The 26829-nt window shown below is 40.3% G+C and overlaps 2 protein-coding genes across 2 annotated transcripts; one reads left to right on the top strand and one right to left on the bottom strand.

Moving 5' to 3' along the window:
• The first annotated feature begins 242 nt into the window (after positions 1-242).
• LOC115767261 (pre-mRNA-splicing factor ATP-dependent RNA helicase PRP16) lies at positions 243-26821 on the top strand. The gene is made up of 5 exons (XM_030711484.1): positions 243-2091; positions 2591-2784; positions 24176-25088; positions 25973-26114; positions 26209-26821. Exons 1-5 carry the CDS (start codon positions 243-245, stop codon positions 26804-26806), a joined length of 3696 nt encoding a protein of 1231 aa, XP_030567344.1. The 3' UTR covers positions 26807-26821.
• On the bottom strand, positions 4344-9506 carry LOC115767265. The gene is made up of 4 exons (XM_030711490.1): positions 8387-9506; positions 5423-5601; positions 5249-5353; positions 4344-4701 (listed from the first exon to the last, which is right to left on the bottom strand). Exons 1-4 carry the CDS (start codon positions 8925-8927, stop codon positions 4606-4608), a joined length of 921 nt encoding a protein of 306 aa, XP_030567350.1. The 5' UTR covers positions 8928-9506; the 3' UTR covers positions 4344-4605.
• Positions 26822-26829: the final 8 nt, after the last annotated feature.

Below are 26829 nucleotides of genomic sequence, written 5' to 3'. Positions count from 1 at the left end.
ATGACGAAATATTGGAAAAACGTACTGACAGTTATTTAGAAGTTGTTTTATATGTGTAAGTGGTGTTAGGGTGTTACGGGTGTTACGATTCAATTGCGCCAAGAAAAACATCGACAGCCAGAGCAAATGAAAATTATCGCTATTTGCATAAATATATCGATAGTTTGCCACCTCTATTGTAAAACGCGCATGAATCGTTTTGCGCAAACAAAAGAAAATCTTATTAATCGCGTAATAATAGCATGTCCGAGGATGATGCAGGCGTGCATCGCTTGGAGGGCACCATGGTCCAGGAGCAGCGCGGCGGCCTGGTGCTCAAGAGGCCCAAGGACAGCAGCAGTGCCAGCGGAAGCGGCGGCTGCTTTAAAGTTCCGCAGGGCTCGCTACTTGGCCTGGACAAGCTAGCCGCAAAGCGACGCGCTGAAAAGGCGTGTGCCGAGCGCCTGATCTCCTTTCAGGACACTGAGTACGATGACGGTGGCACGCCCTCAAGCACACCTAACGCCACAACGCCTGCCAGCGAATTTGCCTTTAAGAAACCGGACACTAAGAGCTTCGAGAAGCTGAGTCGTCAGCTGCGCGAGCACAAAGACGAGACGCCATCGCACACGGGCGGCGTCTCGGAGAAGGCCAGAGAACGGCTGCGCGAGCACATCCAGCGGGATCGGGACCGGCACAAGGGTGCAGTGCACAAGACGACGCGCGATGACTCAGACAGTAAACGGGATCGCGAGAGGGATAGAGACAGGGATAGAGAGCGTGAGCGGGACAGACAGCGACGCGGCGACGAGCGACGCAAGCGAGCACGGGAACAGGATCAGGAACAGTCCCACAGAGACGGCAGACGCAGGGATCGAGAACGTGATCGGGATCGTTCTGCTTCGGTGCGTAGCCTGCACACGCCCAGGGAGCCGGGTACACCAGGTGGCACTGGCGGTGTGTTAAATAGCTCCTGGGACGATGACGATGCCGAGGGCGGCGGTGTTCGCAAATCTGATTGGGACTTCCCAACGCCACGTGGCGCTGGCTCCGGCTACGGCACCGGCGATTGGTCCGATAGAGGCAACAGTCGCAGCCGGAGTTTCAATGCGGATGACACAGCGCGCGCAACGCCAGCGCATCGCTATAATCAATGGGCACACGATCGCAAGCGCAGCGGTGCCACGCCCTGGACCGGAGATGCCGAGTCCCGTGACCTGTGGGAGGAGGAACAGCGACGCCTCGACCGCGAATGGTATAACATTGACGAGGGCTACGATGACGAGAACAATCCGTTTGGCGGCACCAATGCCGATTACTATCGCCGGCGCGAGGAACAGCTGGAGCAGAAGCGCAAAAAGCGCATCAGCGCCCAGCAGCGACAGAACAACCGGGACAATGAGCTGTGGGAGCGCAATCGGATGCTCACATCGGGCGTTGTCACCTCGATCAATGTCAGCGACGATTTCGATGAGGAGGCGCTCGAGCGCGTCCATTTGCTGGTGCATCATATAGTGCCACCATTTTTGGACGGACGCATTGTGTTCACCAAGCAGCCGGAGCCGGTGGTGCCAGTCAAAGATCCCACCTCCGATATGGCATTGCTGGCGCGCAAAGGCAGCGCCCTGGTGCGCAATTATCGGGAGCAAAAGGAGCGCCGCAAGGCGCAAAAGAAGCACTGGGAGCTGGGCGGCACTAAGCTGGGCAACATAATGGGCGTGCAGCGGCCGCAGGATGAGGATGATGCCAAATTCGACAAGGAACACGACACCGCCGACTATCGCAAGGATCAAAAGTTTGCGGATCACATGCGCGACATGCAGGACACCAAAAGCGGCGGCAAAAGCGAATTCTCACGCAAGAAAACCATCGGCGAGCAGCGTCGCTTCCTGCCAGTCTTTGCCTCGCGCCAAGAGCTCCTCAATGTCATACGCGAGAACTCGGTGGTCATCATTGTCGGCGAAACCGGCAGCGGCAAGACGACGCAGCTAACCCAATATTTGCACGAGGATGGCTACAGCAAGCGCGGCATGATTGGCTGCACCCAGCCGCGCCGTGTGGCCGCCATGTCTGTGGCGAAGCGCGTCTCCGATGAGATGGACACACAATTGGGTGCGTACTGTGTACAGTGAATACTGCAAATACGGCGTCTCTTTGCTGTTGATGAACCGAATCGACAGCTGGAATGCATAGTTAATCCTCTAGAGACTTGATTGGCTTCTCTCTAAAGTCTTTTTTTGCTGCTTTCACTTTCACCCGTTTTCCACCCATTTTCCACTCATAAACGTGGACTTCTCGTGGTCTGTAAATCGTTGAAAAGTAACTAGAAAGACAATCGCGCGTAGACCAAAACCTCTCATAAAATACTTTTCAATTTCCAAAAATCCCGTCACAGTGTTCACTAACGTCATAAAAATTAACTGTTGTGGACGTCCGGCTTGGACTCTTTATTGGGCCAATCGTCAATCTATCAGTTTGTCAGCACAAAATGCCTTGTCTATAAAGCCTAAAGCTGCTCTAAGTTAAACAATTATCAAAAAGTCGGTTCATCATATCGTACGCACACTGTACACTGCATAGATTTAACTAATGCGCATCGAATTTATTGCAGGCGAGGATGTCGGCTATGCCATACGCTTTGAGGACTGCACTTCGGAGCGCACCGTCATCAAGTACATGACCGATGGTATTTTATTGCGTGAGAGCCTGCGCGATCCGGATCTGGATAGCTACGCGGCCATTATTATGGATGAGGCGCACGAGCGATCGCTCTCAACGGATGTGCTCTTCGGATTGCTGCGCGAGGTGAGTTTTATGTATGTGGTGTGTTTTATAAGTATTTCAACACACCCCGCATCCACCTACCACCCACCACCCACACAAACAATTGGCACTTTTCTTTATTCTCTGTTTTTGAATCGAATTTTTACCTTAAGTAAGTTGTATGTTTGTTATCCGATCGTCGAGAAATTTCCTCAAATATGTGTGTACCAGAAATGAATGTCCACAAAATGGATTTCGTATAGGCTAAAAGCTCGTCTGCACGTTGTTTACTGCGTGTCAACAAATGCAACCCTGGGTTGCAGTTAATTTGGTGAATATGGATTTTGTTTAGTTATCGTGAAGTCCATTATGAAAAGTACCGACAATACACATAATATAACTAGTAAATAATAAAAGCAATATTTTGTTTGTTTGACACATTTTGCTTTTGGAGAAACAAGCGCTCGTTCGTGCTTGCTGCGATATGCTTAGCTTCTCGCTTTGGAACTTCCAGTTAGAAAGGCGATACATAGGTTTTTTTTTTAATTTAAATGCTGGAATAAGCTCATTTTGCAATTGATTAAGTAAAAGTCTTCCGTTTGGTAAACATTTAATATTATCCAAATATAAAGCATTTTACAAACATTTCATATTCAAATTTCACATTGCCAAATGTATATCGTATATTATATATAAATATTTTAAAAATCGCTTAAGAGACTAAAAACAAAATTACATAAGATGTAGGTAAACGTATATATGTGGGCGTATGTGTGTGTGCGTGTGTGTGTCGAACTACAAACTTATTTCTTGATTACAACGAATATTACGTGAAGTTACGTTGCGTAAGGCATGAATCTAGTGTGTGGTGACTTTTTGTGTGTGCGCGTGTATGTGTGTGTGTGGTGAGTTTTTGTGTGAGCGCGTGTATGTGTGTGTGTGTGTGTGGTTGATATTTGCTTTGTGTCGTGTTTTGCGTGCCTATGTACAGGAATTAAGCACGGCGCACAAAAGTATGCTGCAAACAGTGTTGCGAACGCTATTAGCTGCATTTTGTTTGTTTTTTTTTTTTTTTTTCTTTTTATTTAAAGTTTACTTGAAATGTGTTTAGACTGCGCTTATATCGAAGAAACAAGAAAAAATTATAATGCCTGCATAGTATTAATTCCTATTACAAAGTAATCATAATAATAGGTGTATAATAATTGCTACGATAATACATAATAAAAATAATGGTAATAATTATAATAAAAAAAAAAAAAAAAGAACAACCAATTGTTAATAAGTCTTTTCGAATTTCACAGTGTGTCTCTCTCTCTGTCAAATATACAAATTTAAATATAATTTTTTTTTTTTTTTTTTTTTTTTTTTTTTTTTGCATATTGTAGCCTAAGTTGCAACAGCAAATGTATTAAAGACAATAGTTGCAAGTGTGTGTGTGTGTACGTCTGTGTGTGTGTGTGTGTATGTGTGTGTGTTCACGCTGTTGTAGGCCAGTTATTTGATATATTATTTTAATACTGCCAATTAAAAACAAGTAACAAATTGAGAGCCTGCTCTCTCTCTCTCTCGCTCTCGCTCTCTCTCTCTCTCTCTCTCTCTCTCTCTCTCTCTCTCTCTCTCTCTCGCGTTACATATGTACATATGTAAATAAATATTTCTGCTGTGTGTTGTCGCTTGTCGCTGTTTAAAACATGATCTATCTTATCACAATTTGCTTTGGATTTTGTTTGTTTTTTGTCTTTACGTTCCTCTAGCTAAAGCAATGTGGTATGCATGTGTGTGTGTGTGTGTGTGTGTGTGTGTGTGTGATAGCGTGTACATATACATATGCACTAGAAAAGAGTTGTGTAATTGTGTTAGTTACTTTGAGTGGGAGTGGCATTTTTGCCTATTATTGAGCACCAGCAACATGCCCGCATTCATGCCAACGCTGCCCCATTTCACGCACTCGGACATCTGCAAGATATAGGGATTACTTGTAAGATTTTGCATTCGGTTAATTAGTCAACGGTTTAATAATAATTGAATTTCGCATTTAATACGCTTGCGATCAATTTGTTGCTGTGCACCCCAGACACAATTGGCTGCTGCTACAAAATGCAATTAATGATACAAAAAACAAAAACAAAAACAACAAACAAAAAAACAAAAAATTAATTGTTAGCTTCTTAACATAATTAATTGTTTAGATGCATGTGTCTTGGCATGGATGCTGGCTTTTGTTAAGATCAGTTGTGATATTCAAGCATGGAATAGAATACTTTTTTGCGATTTGACCAAAGAACGTGTGTGTGTGTGTGTGTGTGTGTTGTGTGTGTGTGTGTTCAAGTCTTTGCTGCTGCAACTACAACAATTTGTGTGTGTTTGTGTGGGTTAATTTTAGTGTGTGGCGGGCATTTGGAATTATACAATATATTGCTACCTATATACAGCTAGAGTATATAGGCGCCGTCGCTTATCAGTTGATCAAATGCAGCAGCACGTGATTCGCACTCGTCGTTACCTGTCGCTTGCGCACATCCTGCTGGCGACTGCCATAACGGCACCAATACACGAAATGCTTGTTATTGTTCCATAGACTCTGCTTGGCCTTGCGCGCCAGCGACACCTGTTTGAAATGTGCATGCACATAAACAATTAGTTGAGCATTGCAGATTTGGTTTAATTGATAGCTTACCTGATTGCGTATGTCCTTTTCGTTGTGCGGTGTCTTCTCCTTGTCAGCGAAATTGTTAATGCGCAACTCCCAGCCGTGGCTCCAGATGTCGGCCAATGACATTTTGATCAGCTTGTATGTGCCATTTTCGCGTATTTTCACAGAATATATCTCAATGGTTTCCGGTTTTGGTTTATTGTCTGTCAAACGAGTGTATTATATAGTATATTATTAATAGTTACATATATTGACAATCAATTGTCAACAATTCAATATGACAATCTCAATTCTCAGGTGCATTCTGCACTCATGCCTCATCTCTCAATTGGTTCGTTTAGGTTCAGCATTTAAATCATTATTATGTGTTATACAACACTGGCCGTTGAAGTGCACTCCTATTTAACTATGGTCACACTCTAATCAAGTAATGCAGGCTTTTTTTTTTCATTTAAATGCAAGTCATTGGCTCGACATCTTTATATTTGGGAATATTTTATTTCACAAATGAACGAAATATATTTTATGGTACAACGTGTCAAGATAAAAACAGCCAAGTTTTACAGCCTGACATACGTATACTCTAGCAAAGAGAGTATTACTATTAGAGAATGCTTTGATTCTTTCAATTCACATAAAGTCATAATGTCTGCAAATTTGGAAATATTTAAAACACGTCTAAGAACTTAAAAAAGTCTAGATTAGAATTTTTGAAATGTTTTTCAAGCTCTATTTTTTTTTTATTTCTACTTTCAAAAGTGTTGGAAAACAATTGTAGATTCCAATTTGACAGTAAGTTGGCTGCGCCTGATCAATACATGCATGACATGCAACTATGCAAGTCGTTTTCATGGCGGTTTCTTAAGTTCCTAACTAGATGATAGCTCATCATTCAATATCTAACTAATATTTTCATTTTGTATACTTGCATAATGCAGCCATATTATATCATAAATTGGATAACTATTATCGAAGCATCAGATCTATAATTATTGTGTTTGTTTTAGTTGTTGCGCAATTGTTTTGTTTTATGAATGACATGGGGATTAATCATCTATAATTAACAACGTTAATATTTCACACTTTGGTGCTCCTTTTTTCACTCTTCTATTTTGTTGTTGTTTTTAATGGCTCTAAGCATTTGCCATGCGCAACTAATTTGCACGAATTTTAAATTGTTTACCAAAAGGTGTGGGTGACTTGTGGGGCCGTGTGCGGGTGCATTCTTCTGTTGCTTTACAACACTGCCGCTGTCTTGTAAGCCCAGAGGCATCCATGTTTACATTTCATCATTACACAGCACTGAAATGCCGTAACAAGGCGAAGAATTCACCTTGTAGTGAGCTCATCCACAGATTGCTCATAATCCTTAAATACGTCAATGTTTATTTTGATTTTTATTTTATTTTTTTTTTTTGGTTCATTGAACGCATTACAAAGCGGCACCTGTTGGGGACGCTTTGTGTGTGCTCTATGCGATAAGTCTCATTCTAGCGAAACAGATAAGCGTTATATTTATGACGTCATCGCGGGGCGCTTTATCAACGCTTCTATTCAAATGCAGCAATTACACCATTCAAATTTGTTAATCGCGAGCGCAACGGTGCTTATCAGTGCATCTTTGTCTATGCATACACACATACATGTATATATAAACACATATGTATGCATGCATGAAGTTTGTTTGCCCATAAGAGGTGAGCTAACAGTAAAATGCTAAACGAGTGACAGATTCTTATGGGATTCTCATAAGATTTGTCATATGCATCTATGTGTGCATGTATGCATGTGTATGTGTGCTTACTCATATCAACTTGTTTCGTCATGCCAGTTACAAAATTCAGGATAAACACCACAAGGCATGCAATTAAACTCAAAAGCTTTCCTGACATAGCAGAAAAACACACACACACATACACCACACTTATTTACACACGAGCGCTTACACCCACTACAGAATCTGGTGAATTTTGTTCGCGGCACGAGATGCAACAGTCGCCCTCGCAGTGGTGAATGCCAACGTAAAGCGAGCTTTTGAGGCGAAGAGCAACGCAAAGCACTTGAAAATGCTCACCACGCATCACAAGACCGGGCGGGGACTGTTTGCTGCTGTTTGTCCCCAAAAGCAGGCGGACGTGCGGTCGGCACAGAAGCAAAGCAAAGAAGAAACAAAAACGCTGCATGCGTGACTCAAAGCACATGATGCTGCCGCCTATGACAGGCGCGTATTGTCGGCTGTATTTTAAATATTCGTCGTGTTGTTTACATTTTGTGTTCGCTCTGCGCACACATACAAATGGAATGTTCTGGCAGCTGTCAGCGCAGCATTGTGAATGGTCATGTTGGTGCAGCAAGTGCGAGCGAAACATTGTATGCCATGTATGTATGCCTATATACATATATATATATATATATATATATGTGTGTGTGTTTGTGTTTGTGAGTGCGTGCGTGCAAAACGCGACGTCGCAAAGTTCGCTGCTGCTGCGCTGCTGGCGCTTTGTTTTGCTGCCTCTTCAAAACTAAGAAATGTCCATTGTTTTTGTAGGCGGCACTCGACAATGTTGTTGTCGTCGATTAGATAAAAAAAAAAGCGCGTTTCTATATAGTACATAGTATACATACATATGTACATACATATACATTTTATTGAATGTCGTTTTGGAATATCAGTATTTGCCAAACTTGTGAGATTAGCTTAATTGCTCTGACGTCTGCCATATGATTAATCATCATCAACGAATTGAAAAACCAATTTTCAAGCACTTCTTTTTTGCTACTTCTATTTGGGTCAAGTACAATACCAAAAGCCAATTAAATGGGCCATAAGAATTAACAAAATTAAAAGAATTGTAAATTCGCATTCAAGCTCTTGTGATTTTACACAATAGAACGAACCAATTGATATGTGAACTTTTTTACACGCTACGAAAACAGTTTGACGGGAGCTTTTGCTCTCATTTGTCGCCTCATACATTCTGTACTCACCTTTGGCCACCTTGCAGAGTACGATGCCGTACCATGACGCTACCGGCGTCTCGTTCTCATCCTGCGCTTCGAGAAAGCTAATGCTGCTGCTGCCGTTACGTGGTATAATCAGTGGCGGCGCCAATGTCAGGGGCGGGCAATCGATGTCCAGGGAATCGGCATCATTGGCAGTGGCCGCTGCGGCGGCAGCCGCGGCAGCAACGGCAGCGGCTTCGGCAGCGGCACTGCTGCGCACCTCCACAATGAAGCCGCACTCGACGACGGCGCAGAAAATTCTCTGCTCTTCGGGCTTGAACCATTTGGATTCACGCAGCTTTTGTACGGCGACGCTGCTGCCAAATGTTGCGTTCACATTGGCGCCGACGCTCAGCTTGTGCTGCTGCTGCAGCGACGGCGGCCAATTGGATGTGGGAGAGCTGGGCGCCGATTGTGAGTAGCCGGCGCTGCCGCCATTCGATGGCGCTGCTGGCGTTGCCTGATTGTTGTGGCCCTGCAGTGGCCACCATTTCAGTGAGCTCACAAAACTGTTTGATCGGTTCATTGTGTGGGCGTTTTTGGCGGTATGGGCGTGGCCGGTGTGTCGTTGCACACGCGCGCGTAACTTTCACTAATTCACACTTGCAGTGCGCGCGCGTTTTTCTCTTCCCCTTTTTCTTTCGTTTTTTTTTTTATTGTTGTTTATTAATATAATTTTCTTTCTAATACGTTTCTCGTTTGTTTTGTATACGCCCGCTTATCGTTGTTTTGCCTCAGGCCTATTGTTCCAATTAGAATTTCCTTTGCAAGGGGCAACAACAATAAAAATAAAAAAAAAAAATAGAGCACAAGTGCTTTGCACTAGAGTTAATCAAAATGCTGCCTGCAGTTAAATAAAAATTAAAATGCGCAAATAGGAGCACAAATTTGTGTTTTAATTGAATTAAAACAACAATGTACAAAAATCGTCTGTGCCCGAGTGCCTGTAAATTTTTCTTGCTTATGTTTTGTTTGGTCTGGTCTTTTTTTTTTTTTTTTTGTATTTTCTTTTCACAGCGGTTTCTTCGGTTTCGGTATGTTCGTGTTTTTCGCTGAACGCCGTTTGTTGCTTTTGTGTTTTGCTCGCTTCTGCTGTTGCTGCTACTGCACCGCTAGAGACTCGAAAGCCAAATACCAGCATGGTTAAGGTTTATTTATAACCAAAGCCGGTTTCGGTTTGTCAGCCAGCCAACGAGTCGTCGGCTGCGTCGTCGTTGTCGTCGGCAGAGTTCTCTCAGTGTGGTGGTTTTTGAACGCTCTCCCTCTCTCTCTCTTTTTTTTGGTGTGGTGAGTTACGAAGCTGCCGTTGTACCCCTGTCACGGCTACGGGCTTGTTGCACGTTCCGTTAGGCTTTGTGCCTTATGCTGTGATACTTAGCGCTTGTTGTTGTTACAGTTGGTTTGTTTTTTTTGTTATTTATTATCGTTTTAATTGTTGGGATATCAATTTGATTATGTGCTTATCGCATGTATGCAGTTACTAAATCGTTCACCTGACGTCGCAGTCGCCGTTGACAATGTCAATTGTGGCTGCGACGCCGACAGCGACTTCAGTGGCTGTCTGACCTTCTTTTTAATTCTTATAAGAAATATGTATTGTTGAAATTTTTTGTTAACGGCGTAGTTTTTGTTGTTATATTTCCCATTGTCTCCGCGCCCCGCCAACCAAATGTTTAATATACATATAGCCCTGCACGTATGTACACATGTATGTATGTATGTGTGGATACAAATACACACATACATACATATGTACATACGTCACGTGGGTCTGATGGCCCCGAATATCAAGCTAAAAATGATTGATTTGGTTTATGGTGGGAAATATGATGATTTTATTGAATTGCCAATTGTTGATAATTTCGATTACAAATATTTGTTATTATTGATTAATATTATAAACACACACAATAAGCAAGCACGCATACATACACATACACAAGTATTCAAGCCATTCGTCCTTTTTAATGAATAGTGTGACGGATAGAGTGGGGGGGGGGGGGGGGGGGGTATCAAAACGTTGTCACCGAATCACAATGTATTTGTATTTGTGATATGAGTGATCGGTCGGAAATTAAGTTCCTGCATTAATACCCTTTATTATGCTTTGCAAAAAATCTTGAAAAATCTCACTACGTTTTAGATATTAAAAAGAAGATGAACTTATTGAAATCTGGCAACTGTATCATATGTATATAATAGTTGGTTTTTGACTTTCTTAGTCTCAGCTTCACTTATTTATTTGCAGTTTATATTATGACTTACTTTAATAAAGTCGGTTTTTTTTTTAATATTTACTTAACTTTTTTTGAGCACATATTTCACAAAGTTTGACCACTGTAACATGTCTGCCATTGCATTTATTTGTATGCAAGGGTATTCAGTCTTCGGCAAGTAACATTTTTTGCAGTATTTCTTCTTTCTGATGCGCTTCTTAACATGCTTAACGGCAGATTGACACATACTAATCCACACATACACAAGCATACGCATTTTTATACATATACATACGTATGCATGTATGTATGTGTGTAGGTACTCAAGTGCTTGAGTGCAAACTTGCGAAAATCTTAAGAACATGCGAAATTTGTGTCCAAAGTTGAATTGGGTGTGAGAATGGAGGGTGGGAAGGGACGGGTGTGTGTGTGTGTGTGTGTGTGTGTGTGTGTTGTTAAGTTCATAGCAACCCAAAATTCTTACACATGCATATGTGCCCAACTTCGCACCCTTTTCAAATCTCGTCTGGCTCTAGAAACTCTCAGCTTTCGTAGAAAATGCTATCGCACATAATGAGCACTATTTTGTATATATGTATATATGTATGTACATATATGTATATGTACATATGTAGAGTCGACTTGAACGTCAAGCTTTAAGGGCTTGGGCATTTGTCATTGGCTATCCATAATCACATTATCAGTGAGGAGGCCATAGAAGGCGTTTAATGCACGATTTGTTGCGTCCCGCCCTTTGGACGCAGATCAATATTGTCGCCCAAAAGGCCAGAAACTGAAAGTTCGAACGTTAGCCAACACTGAGAAACAGTTTGGTTTTTTTGATTTTATCAGCGACGAGTGTTTCGAGGCACGTAAAGCTTTTCGCTGTGACGTCGCAGCTTTCGTTACAGGCTGCGCGCGCGCCTGTATGTGTGTGTGTGTGTGTGTGCGTGTGCGTGTGCGTCTCTGTCTGTCTGGCTGTGTGTGTGCGTGTGAGTTTCTGAAATGAATTCCGTTTGTTTTGGGGCATCGCACACGACAATTAATTTGACCTATTAAGTTGCCAAAGCTTAAAACTGGGCCAAATAGCGGCAACTGCGACGCCAACTGCAGCGTCGATGCTGACGTTGCCACGCTTTTTTTTTTTTTTTGTTTTTGTTAATTTTATTTTTTTCATTTAATTGAATTTTTCTTTTATTTTATTTTTATTTCATTTTCAAGTTTTTCATTTCATCTACCCTTACCAGGGCCATTACAGGCTACAGCACATTGTTTGTCATGCGCGTAAAAGTGTTCATACACAAATTTTCAATATAAAATATTTAATAAATATAACTTAAAAATGGCCGTTAAAATTCGAAAATAAAACAGTTTCAAGTAGAAGAAACATTTATAAATATGTTTATCGGTGCATTAATTTTGATGATAATTAAGATAAACAGATTGTGAATCGAGAATTTTGATGAGTTTCCATAGATATTTGAGCTTAAATTCAAAACTGTTATAATTCTTATTTTAACTTGTATTAGACATAATATGTATTTACATATCTATAAATATATTATTAAATTGAATTGAAAAACATCGTAAAGAGTATTAAGGCTGCGGCGTGTCCAGTCAAGCGCTTCTTTCTTCATATCGTTTCAGGTTTTTCATTTATTCGAGTATTTTACAGTCGTCGTCGACGTTTTTGTTGTTGTCGTTGTTGTTGTTGTTGTTGCTATAAATACCCGCAGCTCTGCAACTTGTTGTTGTTGTTGCTGTTGTTGTTGCTGCTGCTGCTATTTGCCATGTTATTCTCCATATCTATTTTTAGTTTAACCTTGCCGACAGTCGGGGAGCATGTCAAGGTGCGGGCCGTCGACGGGGCGGGCAGAGGAACGCGGCATATCATGATTATGCCGTGTCGCATTTTCGCTGCCAATTGACTGTTGCGGCGCTCAGTTGAACTGCGTTTAATTAGCTCGCTCTCTCTCTCTCTCTCTCTCTCTCTCTCTCTCTCAGTCGGCAGCCTCTTGCATATATACCCCCGCCCCCTTTTCGCTATTCCAGCCACTCGCATTCGCAATTGTTTGTCTAATTACAAGTGCTGCACTTGTGATACCCTTGCAAGGAGCTTATCTATTTTGTCGTGAATTATGTAACGCCTATGTGATTCGATATACGTTTGTATTTATATATACATATATATTCGTAATCAGTATCACCCAGACATTATCCAAGGCTAATCAAGATCGGACTACTATAACATATAGCTCAATAGTAGAATCGCTCGCATTCGATTTTAGCCAAAATCAGCAAAAAGCTTACTTTAAGACTTGAAAGAATTGGTCTGTTTTTATATGCATAACTGCAATCCAACCTAACTTAAATATTATCTTCTTTTCAAACTATCTTTTAAGCAAGAGTATCTCAAGTTCGGCATGCCGTTCTCGCTGTTTTTTCTGTGTGTAATTGTAGTTTGATTCACAAATTGCGCAATCAAACGGAAAGCGTCGCGCGTCCCTTGTCGCAAGTGGCACGAATGAATATGCGTAGGTCAGTGTTCAAAAGCGGCAAAAGCAGCGTTGATTTGACCGCTTGTACACACACACACACACACATACACATACATAGAGAAACGCTCGCTCACACATATGCACATGTATATACTTATATGAAATGTAAACAAACATAAAAGAATACCCTTGCCTTGCTATCAAACGGGCTGCCATATCCGCTCTCTTTTCGATTCATTTTTGAAAAGATCTTCGTAGAGAGTGAATAAAGACGTTTTTCACACGTTTCGTTAAATCCACGCCCTAAGCATGCAGATTGTATTTCATATTGCTAATAATTCTATTTTTCGTGCATATCTTACATATTTATTTATTTATTTTTTTTGGAATTCTCTACATGAAAACTAATTGAATGCATGTTTTATCGATTTACTCTTAATTGTTCCAGTCAAGTTTTACGATCGAGCCGTTTCCGTCACACACATATCTATTATATGAACATTTATGGCATATTTATAGCTTAATATAACTCAATAACCAAACTCATAGATTAGTCTGCATATACATAAGCACTGTAACTTATCATGCTGACCAAGAATATATATGATCTGCATAAATACTGTGCTTAATAGCTTTGACATACACCTACGCCTATTTACATATACTCATTTCCATAATATGGTACACTCCACAAGTATATCATCGAAAAAAAAAATACACAAGATATTTGATATGCGCATACCCTTGCCAAAAAATGAGCATTACAGTTAAGCTAAAATGTTGTTACATTTAAACTGGAAATTAATTGAATAATTAGATTTTTATTATAGCTTAAACATGATATATTACGTATATATTTACTTCTATATCATCATATATTAGTTTTTATATAGACCTTAAATATTAGATCTATATTTCTTCTTATTATTTTTTTAATCACAGAAATTATTCACAGCTAAAATAGTTACTTAGAATTAGTTAAAGGCAACTAAAATATTTGTTTTTGCGAAATTTGTATTATTTCTCTCTCTTTTTTTCAAATTCTTTTCAAAATTATAAATATATTATAAGTAATAAATACCAGTTAATACTTCAGTTTTCAAGCTGCGTATGTACATATGTTAGGAAAGTGTATACAAATTTCGTTATGCATTCTCGCAATTGCATTCTCTTCCAGCTGCGAGCTTGCATTGTTTATCTTTATTTGTATGTCTGTGAGCAAGTATATATACATACATACATATATATCATCTATATACATATGAACATATAAGTATTTGTTTTTACCGTCTCTCTTATGCACCCCCCCCCCCCCTCTCTCTCTCTCTCTGCGTTTTGCTGCCCTTTGCGGTCGCTGTGCGAGTGCCCGAGTGTGTGTATTTTCCAAGAGAGCAAAAATAATACAAATGTGAGCCGAACCACCTGTATTTGTTTTCAATTTACAGTCTATTGTAGCCCAGCGGGCTAATTTGGCCAAACTGTTCAATTTGGCAAGTGGCAAGTGGCAAGTGGCAGTTGGCGGGGGGCAGGGGCAGGAGCTGCATGAAAAATAAATAAGCAGCGAACGTTGCCCGGCTTTGCACGCGCATTTATTTGTTGTTATTGTTTTCGTATGCAACTTCTGGACATTACCTTTTCATTTCCCGCCTGTGGGACTATGTAAACTTAAGTGTATTGCCTTGAACCTGTGTGCAAATTAGTTGAAAGTCTTAAAACATAACTGCTTAACATAAGTTCGTTAAGTAAATAATACAAAAACATCAGAAAATTGTCACACTATAGTTTTCCACAAAGATTTCACTGTTGCAGGTGGAATAGGTGAGTGGAAAACAAGTGAACGTCAATCAATCAGTCAGTCAATCAAAATAGATGAACAAAGCATACAAAGCGCAAGTTTTGCTTCATTTCAACAGATACATACACACACACATGCACACATGCACATACACATGCATGCACAGATATTTACATATGTAAATGAACCGTTGTTATGCATGCATATTGTATGTGTGTATTATCTATCCTATATACATATCTAATGCGAATCGCAGCAACACTCGAAAAAAAAAACTTGTTTTGATATTTTCTAAGCCATTTTGACTTAAAGGCTTCGCGTTGCGTTTTATGTCGGTAAATGCCGTCGATATCTGGCCATAACCGGACTTTGGTCTCATGTCAGATATACTTAAAGCTATTTCCGTTTTCTTTTGTTTTGTTTTGTGTCGTTTCTTTGCTTTTCTTTGCAAGCATTGGCCTGGCTTAACCAGGTTTAAGTAAACAGCCGCAAAATGGGAATAGCTATAAAAGTAACTAGAATAGAATGGAGGGTCACACACACACACACACACACACACTCACACACACACACAAACACACATTTTCAATTGAGCGTCTAGTAAAAACATGTCTTGAACAATGAAATTGACAATGGCCCGTGTCGGGGTCTGGGTCGCAGTCTCAGTCAGAATCTGATTGAAACGATAAATGCCAATGTTTGCGGGAATTTGTTGAGCTTTTAAAAGCTTGCCGCTTGGCACGTACAGCCACAACAACTCGGTACAACTGCGCAAAAGGAATTCCACCCTTCTGTGTTCTATGTAAACTGTGCATTTTGTGTTATTGCGCAAAAGCTTGATTCTGTCGCATGGATCTCGCAAGTTTTTGGCTAAGCTGAGCTTTCTGTAGCATAGATTTCTGCGATAGTCATTAAACTCTAAGCGGGTGTGAGAAAGATAGCCTATACGAAAGCAGTCAGTTTCCAACCAAGCTGTATGCATGGCTTCAAAAAGCTTTTTCTAAGCTAGCTTTTGCCCACCACCTGTGGCAGCCATTTGTTGCTGTATGTGTATGTATATATGTATATATTTGTAATCCTAAACCGTACCGCAGTCTCTTGACGTCAACGTCGACGTCGCCGTCGGCTTCAGCAGCGCGTGTCATGTGCTTTGCTTACAGCTATTTTTAGGTAATCATAAAACGCGCGCAACACTGCGAGACAAAACAGCGACTACAACAACAACTGAAAAAAAAACGCAGAAAGTAAATACTCGTAAATAAAATATGCAAAAAACAAATTCTTGTATTTTCACAGTCGCCGCTGCTGCGGTGATTTCTTCCTGTTGCCGCTTTAAGAGGAGTGCGTTCGTGTGAAGACGCTAGTGTGCAGAAATATCGCTTTAGTTCGCACATGGCGGAAGAAAAGGACCTGCTACAGCTGTTGCAGCTAAGCAGCTTATTGTTATTGTTTTCGGCGGACAAGCCCAGCAAATACATACATATGTAAATAAAAATCGAATTCAAAAAAGCTGTCAAGCAAGCAGATGGGCAAATTCGCGTTTCAAGCTTCCTCCTACCCACGTCTGTCTACGTCTCACTCATGCTTTCGCTTTAACTCTCTCGCGCACTCGCTCCTCTCTCTCTCTTTCTCTCACTGTCTGTCTGACACACAGACACACACACAGGCATTCAAACTCTCTCGGGCTGCTGTTGGGTGTTATTCACCTTCGGCATCGGCATCTGCTGCTCATAACTCGTTTTGCGGCTTCATTGTTTGCTTTTGCCCGTTTGTTCTGCCTTGCAAATGTGCGGATAAAAACAAAATATGCAAAAAACTTCAACCATTGATTGCGATTATTGTTGTTTCGATTTGCCACGGTGTTTTGTTATTCTTTGAAATATATACAAATGTACATACATATTTACAAAAATATTTCGCGATATTGCGATTTTTGTTTTCGTATTTGGCTGTTGTTGTTGACTCGTGTTTTTGCTCGTGCCTGCTAAATATTTCTTCATGTTTGTCTGTACGTGTGTGCTGAAAGTGTGTCTGTGTGTTTGTGTGCTTTGTTTACATCTTGTACGTATTTTTGCCAAAATAAAAAAAAAATGTGTTTCTTTTTTATCGTCATAGCAATGTTGCCACACCTCCAACAAGCAGCGTATAAAACTCACCACAGCAGCAGCGCTGCCTTGGCCGCGCTCTCGCTCTCGCACTCGCACTCGCACTCGCTCTCTCTGTCAACTCGTGGCGCTTCGTCGCCGTTAAAGCTGCCCGCAAGTTTTGAGCCTGCCCAGAGAGATTTTTGCTTTCGTGCTGTTGTACTCAACAGCCAAACAACACCCGCTACCCACTCAGTTCATCAGACTCAAGCGAGAGCTTTTCCACTCACCCAATCCCGACATTTTGCAATGCAAATGCACTGAAAATTGCATGCGGACATTAATTATATGGCCAGACATACATATCTCAAAGATTTGTTCACTGCCGGCGCCAGGCAAACAAAAACAACAACATGCCGAAACTGCAATACTCTAACTGACACGCCATCAGATATCTATCCATACTCTGAACAATATTGTCATATCAGATATGTTCATGTTTATAATAAAACGTGATTTTATTGTTATACTGGAACTTGTTTGTTGAACCCTAGAGTAAACTAGTCTATCCAGTTTCAATATATATAAATATATATACTATATAAAATATGTGAATTTGAAAAAGAGTTACTTTTCTTAATTAATAGTATGCCCGTTCTTGCAAAGTAATTATAATGCAGTTATTTTTAAAGGGTATATCAAGAAACAGACGTTGACACTGTCTTTATGTTTGAGCTTGTTTGGCATTTTCCTTTCTTTAGCATTTGTATTACCAATTATATATAATATGCCTTAAGTACATAATTCTTGGTTCGGTTATTTACTTTTTTCTTCTGTTCTTTTTTTTCATAAATTGTATACTTAATTACGCCCGTTTGTCTGGGCTGTTGTCATTGAAATATATGGAGGATCATTAAATTAAGAGAAACTGAGAATTACATAGCGAGTCGCGTGAGACTTCTCCGGCCATGCACTTCCAGTCTCAAGATCAAGGGTATTACGGAAAACGTAACGCCCCCATTCTAATGATATATCTACGTACTTGTATCGTATATGTACGGGTTCTTCGTGTAAATTTCATCTAAAACTTGTCAGCCTTTTGTTTTTTAGCGAATCATTCGAATGCTATTAATATAAGTATTATATGTACTTGCATACATTCAACCTAAATTTGTATACCCTGTACCACTTGAGAGCGTTAAAGGGCATAATGTGCTTGTGAGTGTTTGTAATTGTCAAGAGAAATAGATAGATCTACGGCCCCGTAAAGTATATATATATATTCCTGATGGGGGCGAGCGAGAACTAGTTTATCATTTACTTTTCTCGATGTCTTCCCATTTCCATATTTTTTCGCTTTTCAGGCATGATTTTCAAGCATAACTCGAGAACTATGACAGCTAGATACACCAAATTTCGTATGTAGGTACTCGTATAGCAAATATAGCTAGGATATATTTCACTTTTTCGGTACGACGCCCCGGTATTACCCGAAATTCAAAATCTCAAATTATTTTTAAGAATAAAACACTTTCGAATAAAACACTTCATAGCACTGGCTTCGACGGCCTTTGGCCATGCCAATGCCTTGGGTTCGAACCCGAATCCCCCCAATGACACATCTTTCAAGAACCGATAACCCCCATGGAAAGTGTTGTGTGCCCTTCAATTAAAATAGACTGTTTACATCTTTTTGTTTATAGAAATGTGTAATATATTTATATTTTATATTCTTTTGTGGTTTTTATTTTTATACACTTTTTTTTTAAATGTTTTTCAAATATCTTAATTCGTATTTGTCATGTCCGAGCCATAATATTATAGCATTATGTACGTATATATTTTGTCATACCAGATATTTGTTGGCTCGATGCCCATCAGATTCCACAAATGACGACAAAAATATTTTGTGTTTCCTTTTGATTTTTTGTTCAGATTTTTGCATTTTTTGATTGCCCGAATTGCATTTCCTTTCAGATACGATACATACATACCATATATAATATTTATATTGATTGAACATTTATTTACAATATGTTTATTAACGAACATTTTATTGACTTATGTGTAGGCTGCGTGGCGCGTGCGATCAATTTTGTCAGAAGCCTATCAGTTTATTGAATATTCGACAGGCACATTTCCTGCTTCCATATACAACATTTAAAGGAATTACCCGGCGCTGCACGGCTCGAGTGAATAATGTTGAAGATAAGGCGTTTGATCTATTTGAAGTTCCTTTTTTTGTTCAATTTCTTAAAATGATTTTTGCTTAAAATTAGTTTTGGATTTGAACCGGCCACTTCTCGCTTGTTGGTCCGAGCTTGCCTCATTTGAGCTTGCCAAAACTTGTCTAAGTCAAAATTTAGGCTACTCTGTGCGCATACTGTCGACACGCACTGTGCAAATGATTCAAATGGGACACGTACCCGAATTGCATCCGAATACATGCACATACATAGAAATATACATGTGTGTGTGTGTGTGTGTGTGTGTGTGTAGGTATGTAAATATTTCCAGCAAAGTCACAACCTAACTCAAGTGGGACTCACTAGCCCCGTGTTATCGCTATCAAGATTGATATACTACATGCCGCATTAAAAGAAAAAGAAAGAGAAAAACACAAATATAAATATAAATAAATAAATAATAATAATAATAAAATGGAACTCGTAGTACGTAGAAATTGATAGGCATAAAGGCAACCTCCAAATGGCTTGCTTGTGTGCCTCAAAACGAATAAGACTAGTATCAGTTGCACACATATACACAGATAACGGTACACATACATATACATATATGTATATATATATGGGTGTGTGTGTGTGTGTTTGCCCTGTACCGTTAAGTGGGTGTGTGGCCATAGCACTCAGCCTTAGTCACGGCTAATCCAGCTGATGCAATTTCGTAAGTCGAACAACATTTACATCTATGTATCTATATCTATATCTATATCTATATCTATATCTATATCTATATCTATATCTATATCTATATCTATATCTATATCTATATCTATATCTATATCTATATCTATATCTAATCTATATCTATATCTATATCTATATCTATAATCTATATCTATATCTATATCTTTATCTATATCTATATCTATATCTATATCTATATCTATATCTATATCTATATCTATATCTATATCTATATCTATATCTATATCTATATCTATATCTATATCTATATCTATATCTATATCTATATCTATATCTATATCTATATCTATATCTATATCTATATCTATATCTATATCTATATCTATATCTATATCTATATCTATATCTAGATCTATATCTATAGCTATATCTATATCTATATCTATATCTATAGCCTATATCTATATCTATATCTATATCTATATCTATATCTATATCTATATCTATATCTAGATCTATATCTAATCTATATCTATATCTATATCTATATCTATATCTTTATCTATATCTATATCTATATCTAATAGTCTATATCTATATCTATATCTTATATCTATATCTATATCTATATCTATATCTATATCTATATCTATATCTATATCTATATCTATATCTATATCTATATCTATATCTATATCTATATCTATAATCTATATCTATATCTATATCTATATCTATATCTATATCTATATCTATATCTATATCTATATCTATATCTATATCTATATCTATATCTATATCTATATCTATATCTATATCTATATCTATATCTATATCTATATCTATATCTATATCTGAATCTTAAAATAGAGAAAGATTACCTATCTTTTTCGACATAACCTCTAAACTTCATACATATTTTTTCTATGTGATAGATCTCGCTCTTTATATGCGCATTACTGTATAGACTTCCACTTGAGAACTTTTTATTGACTTCTGGCAATTAGTAATTGTCGATTTACTAATCAAAATGGTTATAATCAATTGATTGTCGATACATATTTTCAATAGAGTCGGAAATGTTTGCATATTAATTTTCAAGCGGTTTCTATTTTTAACTCAAATCTACGAAAAGAATGTTCGTTCTTTCATTTCGTAAACAACTGACCTAATTGATGCAATATAATTCGCACAGGATTATAAATATCATGTAAAACTTTTATTTTTCGAACCTCATAACTTTTTGGCTTCGAGAATGTTCAATGGTAAAAACCAAATGGATTGTTGAATCGGTTTCGATTTCGTTGCATTTGATTCCAGTTGTTTTTATTGTAAACATAATTAACCCTATGTCCAACTTGGACTTGCCTAGTTCCAGGCACTGAAATACTATAGTTACACTGATAAAAAAAACACATCGATTTGAAGCATTTTTTATTATTGGAATGTGTTTAAAGAAATGAATTAGGAAGCTTCTTAATAATAATATTGAATAGTTAAATAATATGTATAGAGGAATAAAGTGAATATTTATTAAATGGATTATATTCACACAATATATTACATTTTGATATAATATGTTACATTAACCATTTTACGCATCAGAACTTAGGCAATTTTTCAAATTCAGTTCAAATTTAAACAAATTTTGAAATGTAAAAAAATGTCTCAGAATTTGTTCAACTGGAGCGTCGCTTGTTCTTTATCCTGCTAATGGGGCTTTGGGTTTCCATTAAACATATATTTTCCAAATATTTTCTATTTTCCAAGTGAACATTTAAAACACAAACAAACATGGGTTTTCATGCAAAATGTGTATACAAACATACATACATGCATTATTCACACATGCATACATACATAACTATGTACTTACACACATGCATAGATATGTATGTATATGCATATGTATACATCTAAATGATTAAGTATTTCTCTCAGCTTAGTTTTCAGAAATTCCATTTGGCACATTTTCAGCAATTTGACATATGCATGCATGTAACTCTGAAAGAACGCCTTATCTTGTATCGCATACACATGCATGCATACATAGGTGCATGTACATACGTCCATATTCACCATATAACTGTCATATATCGAAGTACACTATCGTAATTGCCGTGGACGGGTTACAGTGCTCAACGTCATTTAACGCTCGGCTCCAGACATAAAATTGAATCAATGCGTTGGCGTTGAAGCGTTTTTATAAAAACAATTTACTCTCAATATGAACGTGCATGTGTATGTTTATGTGTATGTGTGTGCGCATTATACATGCATATATGTAGATACATGTGTGCATAGCTCGATAAGCCGCATAATAAACACCATGCATGTGTTTGTGGGCTTGTCCCACCTATGTATGTATGGATTTCTAACCGCATTGCAAACTAATGCGCAATTTGCTTGTTAAGTTGCCCGTGACTCGAAGCTGACCGCTGCTGCAGCAGGTGCTGCAACGGAATTGATTTAACGGCACCGTGAGCTTTTTGTTTGTGCTTTGCCCAGGCATGCATAACGTCCCATGCGCTCGCATGCACACACGCTCGCACACACATACTCACACTTACTTACATACAAACAAACAAGCTGCGCACAGGATCTGGCTATACGTCCTCATCCGTGGGAAAACTGCCTACGTGAGACGCAGCACGTTTGACTTTTGACACGGCGCGGGGTGGCAACCCCCCCACCCAACATCCAACCAGTGCTCAATCGTGTGTCGACATGTCGATTCATCAAATCGTTAAATCGTTTGAGCGTCAGCCGAAACTGCTCTCTCTCTCTCTCTCTTTCTCTCTGTCGCTTGCTCTCTTAAGCGCTTCGTGTGTGTTGAGTTTCGTTAGCCCCAACAATTCAACACACTTGCCGTGGGCACAGCTCAGGATATGCTGCTGCTGCAGCATGGACTTTCATGACTTTGACTTGATGCCTCCCTGAGCCCAGGGGCCGGTGCTCGGGATTTGGGTCATGCTCGTATGACTAAGCACATTTTGTTGGGAGGTGAAATCGTTCCAAGGCCACAGAATCGAGTAGCCTCAAGTAGAATGCCCCAGAATACGTGGCACATGTCGCCATAGATAATGGACAGTCCTGCATAATTCATTTGTAAAGCCATTGACCCGTAGGGACGCCAACTCACGTGTCCACCTGGCGTCCAATTATTTATGCAACTTAAAATCATTTCCGAATTAAAAATTTATATCTTTTTGAAGAGCATTTTTTGATGTGCTGTGCTGCGACTTTATGAAGTATATATGTATATATTCCTAATCCTAATCGGAATCGGGCATATGCATGGTAGTTAAAGATAATGCCATAATGCATTTGATCCATAACTCTATATCATATCGATCATATCTCGCAGATTATAGACACTAGATCTTAGATCCTTATAGAGCATAAACAGATCAAACATATTTATTCCTTTTGGCTTTTGCTCTCGAATACATTATATAGATCGGATAAAAAAAGAGGAGAAAACAGAGAAAAGCACCTTCGCTTGTGAATGTTTCTAACTAAGTAAATCCGAATACGCAGCTGGTTACAGGGTATTGGCACTAACCATACAATGTATAGACATACCAAATGGCCCTTTTTATCGAAACGAAAAAGGGTACCTGCGACCATTTTAGTGTGCCCAGACCGAGTAAGACTGCTGAGAGTGGCAGCCGAACGCCGGCCTCGAAAGCCGAACGTTCAGTATGAAGCCGCATTTCGCTCAGCGCGCAACGTCGCTGCGGCTTCAATCCTTACAGCCCAAAAACATACATGTGTGTGTATACATGTGCCTCGCTCTCACTCATTGCTTCGTGCACTTGCGTCCGCTCTTTCTCCTTGCATAGCTTCCCACAAAACCCCGTGATCTACAAACATTCATATGTATGTGTTAGTGTTGTGTGAATGTGCGCACAAGTAGATCACGGCGATTGTCGCGAGCCAGAGGTTTTGCAACATTCAAATACTCTATCATGTATTTTGTCGTCCAGTCAGGCATAGTGAGAAGGATCTGATCTATATTTATTAAATAAACAATTAATTCAACTGAATGAAATATTTATATATATTTTCTGTTTACTGTGTGGACCTATTTTGCTTAAAATACAAGAATATCTATGTCGTATTTCTGCCAGTGTAATTCATCGTCGGCTTGTCGAAGAATTTTAAGAAAAGACCAACAATTGACAATGTTCTTTGTTTTTTTTTTTTTGGCATGCCTGCGGCGGGCTTGCCTTCTCGTCAAGCATTTAATCGAAAGCTAATCCCATTTATTTGGATTCTGTGCATTTGTAGATTGTGGCGCGGCGACATGACCTGAAGCTGATTGTGACCTCGGCCACGATGGACTCGAGCAAGTTTGCGACATTCTTCGGGAACGTGCCGACGTTTACCATACCGGGACGTACGTTTCCGGTGGATGTGATGTTTAGCAAGAACGCGTGCGAGGATTATGTGGAATCGGCCGTTAAGCAGGCGCTTCAGGTGCATCTGACGCCCAACGAGGGCGACATGCTGATCTTTATGCCCGGCCAGGAGGATATCGAGGTCACCTGCGAGGTGCTCGAAGAACGACTCAGCGAGATAGATAATGCGCCCGAGCTGAGCATATTGCCCATCTACTCGCAGCTGCCCTCCGATCTGCAGGCGAAGATCTTCCAAAAGTCCGCCGACGGCGTACGCAAATGTGTGGTGGCCACCAACATTGCGGAAACATCGCTCACAGTCGATGGCATCATCTATGTGATCGACTCCGGCTACTGCAAGCTGAAGGTCTACAATCCGCGCATAGGCATGGATGCCCTACAGATCTATCCGATCTCCCAGGCGAATGCCAATCAGCGTTCCGGTCGTGCCGGTCGCACGGGTCCCGGCCAGGCGTTCCGCCTCTACACGCAGCGCCAATACAAGGACGAGCTGCTGGCACTCACCGTGCCCGAAATACAGCGCACCAATCTGGCCAATACGGTGCTGTTGCTCAAATCCCTGGGCGTGGTCGATCTGCTGCAATTCCATTTCATGGACCCACCGCCACAGGATAACATCCTAAATTCGCTCTACCAGCTGTGGATATTGGGCGCATTGGATCACACCGGCGCCCTGACCACTCTGGGCAGGCAAATGGCCGAGTTTCCGCTGGATCCGCCACAGTGCCAGATGCTCATCGTTGCCTGCCAAATGGAGTGCAGCGCCGAGGTGCTTATCATAGGTGAGTCATCTATGCACATACATACACATACATATATATTTATTGATTGACTGATTGACTGACTGACTAATTGGCCAATTAGGCTGCATTTTCCACGCTGCTTTTATAAATTCCACCCAAAACTGTGAAAAACGGATGGAACTTTTGCTACTGCAATACTGAAATTATTCATGCATCATCCAACATTTTTGAATTACAAATAGATTTTAATTTTGAAAGGGAATTTACCTGTTTTTCAACCCATAAAGTATTTTACTTTATTTTACACAAAAGTATTTCTATAATGGCCAGGTGCAATCGCAAATATGGCGCTTGCACCTCAAAATAACTTTAAAAATGCTCAAGCTCTTAATTGAAATATATTTTAATATACATATGTACATACATATGTATGCATGTATGTACATAAGATGCATCAAATTGGTTGTCTTTCTAAAATCTCCATTCCAATGTCACATTTGCCAAAAGCGAAAAACGAAATTAAAAGGAATACACGATCACACGCACACATGCTCACACGCACACATGCTACACGCACACACAGCCACAATACGAAATACGAACATTCGATGTTATCCGTTATTCTTTTCCGAACATTCCGTTAGTTTTTATTACTTTTGAGGGAGGCAGAGTAACAAAATGAATTGTCTACTAACTGTAAAACGGTTGATCATAGGAGCGGAGAGAGGGCAAAACTGACTCACGCTCTGATTTCGTCACTTTAATGAAAAATGAAAAACAATTATGTATGTATGTATACCCTATCGAAGCCACTTGCAGTGCGTCCAGGGTATACAAGTGCTGACCCAACTGGACATTTCAGTTTTAAAAGCCTGCATCTTGTGTTTAGTTACCGCTAATCGGGTTTCTATTTTATTTCACAGTATCCATGTTGTCTGTACCCTCCATATTCTATAGACCCAAGGGGCGCGAGGAGGAGGCGGATGGTGTACGCGAAAAGTTCCAGGTGCCCGAATCGGATCATCTAACCTATCTGAATGTCTACCTGCAGTGGAAGCAGAACAGGTGAGTCAGCAGCAGGAGATGCTTTATTACAACTTCCTCCATATCTACCCCTCTCTCTCTCTCTCGCTCTCTCCATGTCGCTTTGATCCTGCAGCTATAGCTCCACGTGGTGCAACGAGCACTTCATACACATCAAGGCGATGCGCAAGGTGCGCGAGGTGCGCCAACAGCTAAAGGACATCATGACGCAGCAGAAAATGAACGTGAAGTCATGCGGCACCGACTGGGACATTGTGCGCAAGTGCATCTGCTCCGCCTATTTCTACCAGGCGGCACGTCTGAAGGGCATCGGCGAGTACGTGAATCTGCGCACAGGCATGCCCTGCCATTTGCATCCGACGTCGGCGCTATACGGTCTGGGCACCACGCCCGACTATGTGGTCTACCATGAGCTCATTATGACCGCCAAGGAGTATATGCAGTGTGCCACCGCTGTCGATGGCTACTGGCTGGCCGAGCTGGGGCCCATGTTCTTTTCGGTGAAGGAGACCGGACGCAGCGGCCGGGACAAAAAGAAACTGGCCGCCGAGCATCTAAAGGAAATGGAGGAGCAAATGTTGCAGGCCCAGCACGAGATGGAGGAGCGCAAACAGCAGGCGGCACAGCGCGAGGAGCAGCTGGCGGGCAAACAGGAAATCGCCACGCCCGGCAATGCAACGCCACGCCGTACTCCGGCACGCATCGGCCTCTAGCCTGGCCATAGCCCAGAGTAAAG

This window comes from Drosophila novamexicana, unplaced genomic scaffold, assembly GCF_003285875.2.
Source record: "Drosophila novamexicana strain 15010-1031.04,08,12 unplaced genomic scaffold, DnovRS2.1 tig00001361-arrow-arrow-pilon, whole genome shotgun sequence".
Classification (NCBI taxonomy): domain Eukaryota; kingdom Metazoa; phylum Arthropoda; class Insecta; order Diptera; family Drosophilidae; genus Drosophila; species Drosophila novamexicana.
Note: the sequence above shows the minus strand (reverse complement) of the source record. Positions and strands in the feature narration are given on the sequence as shown.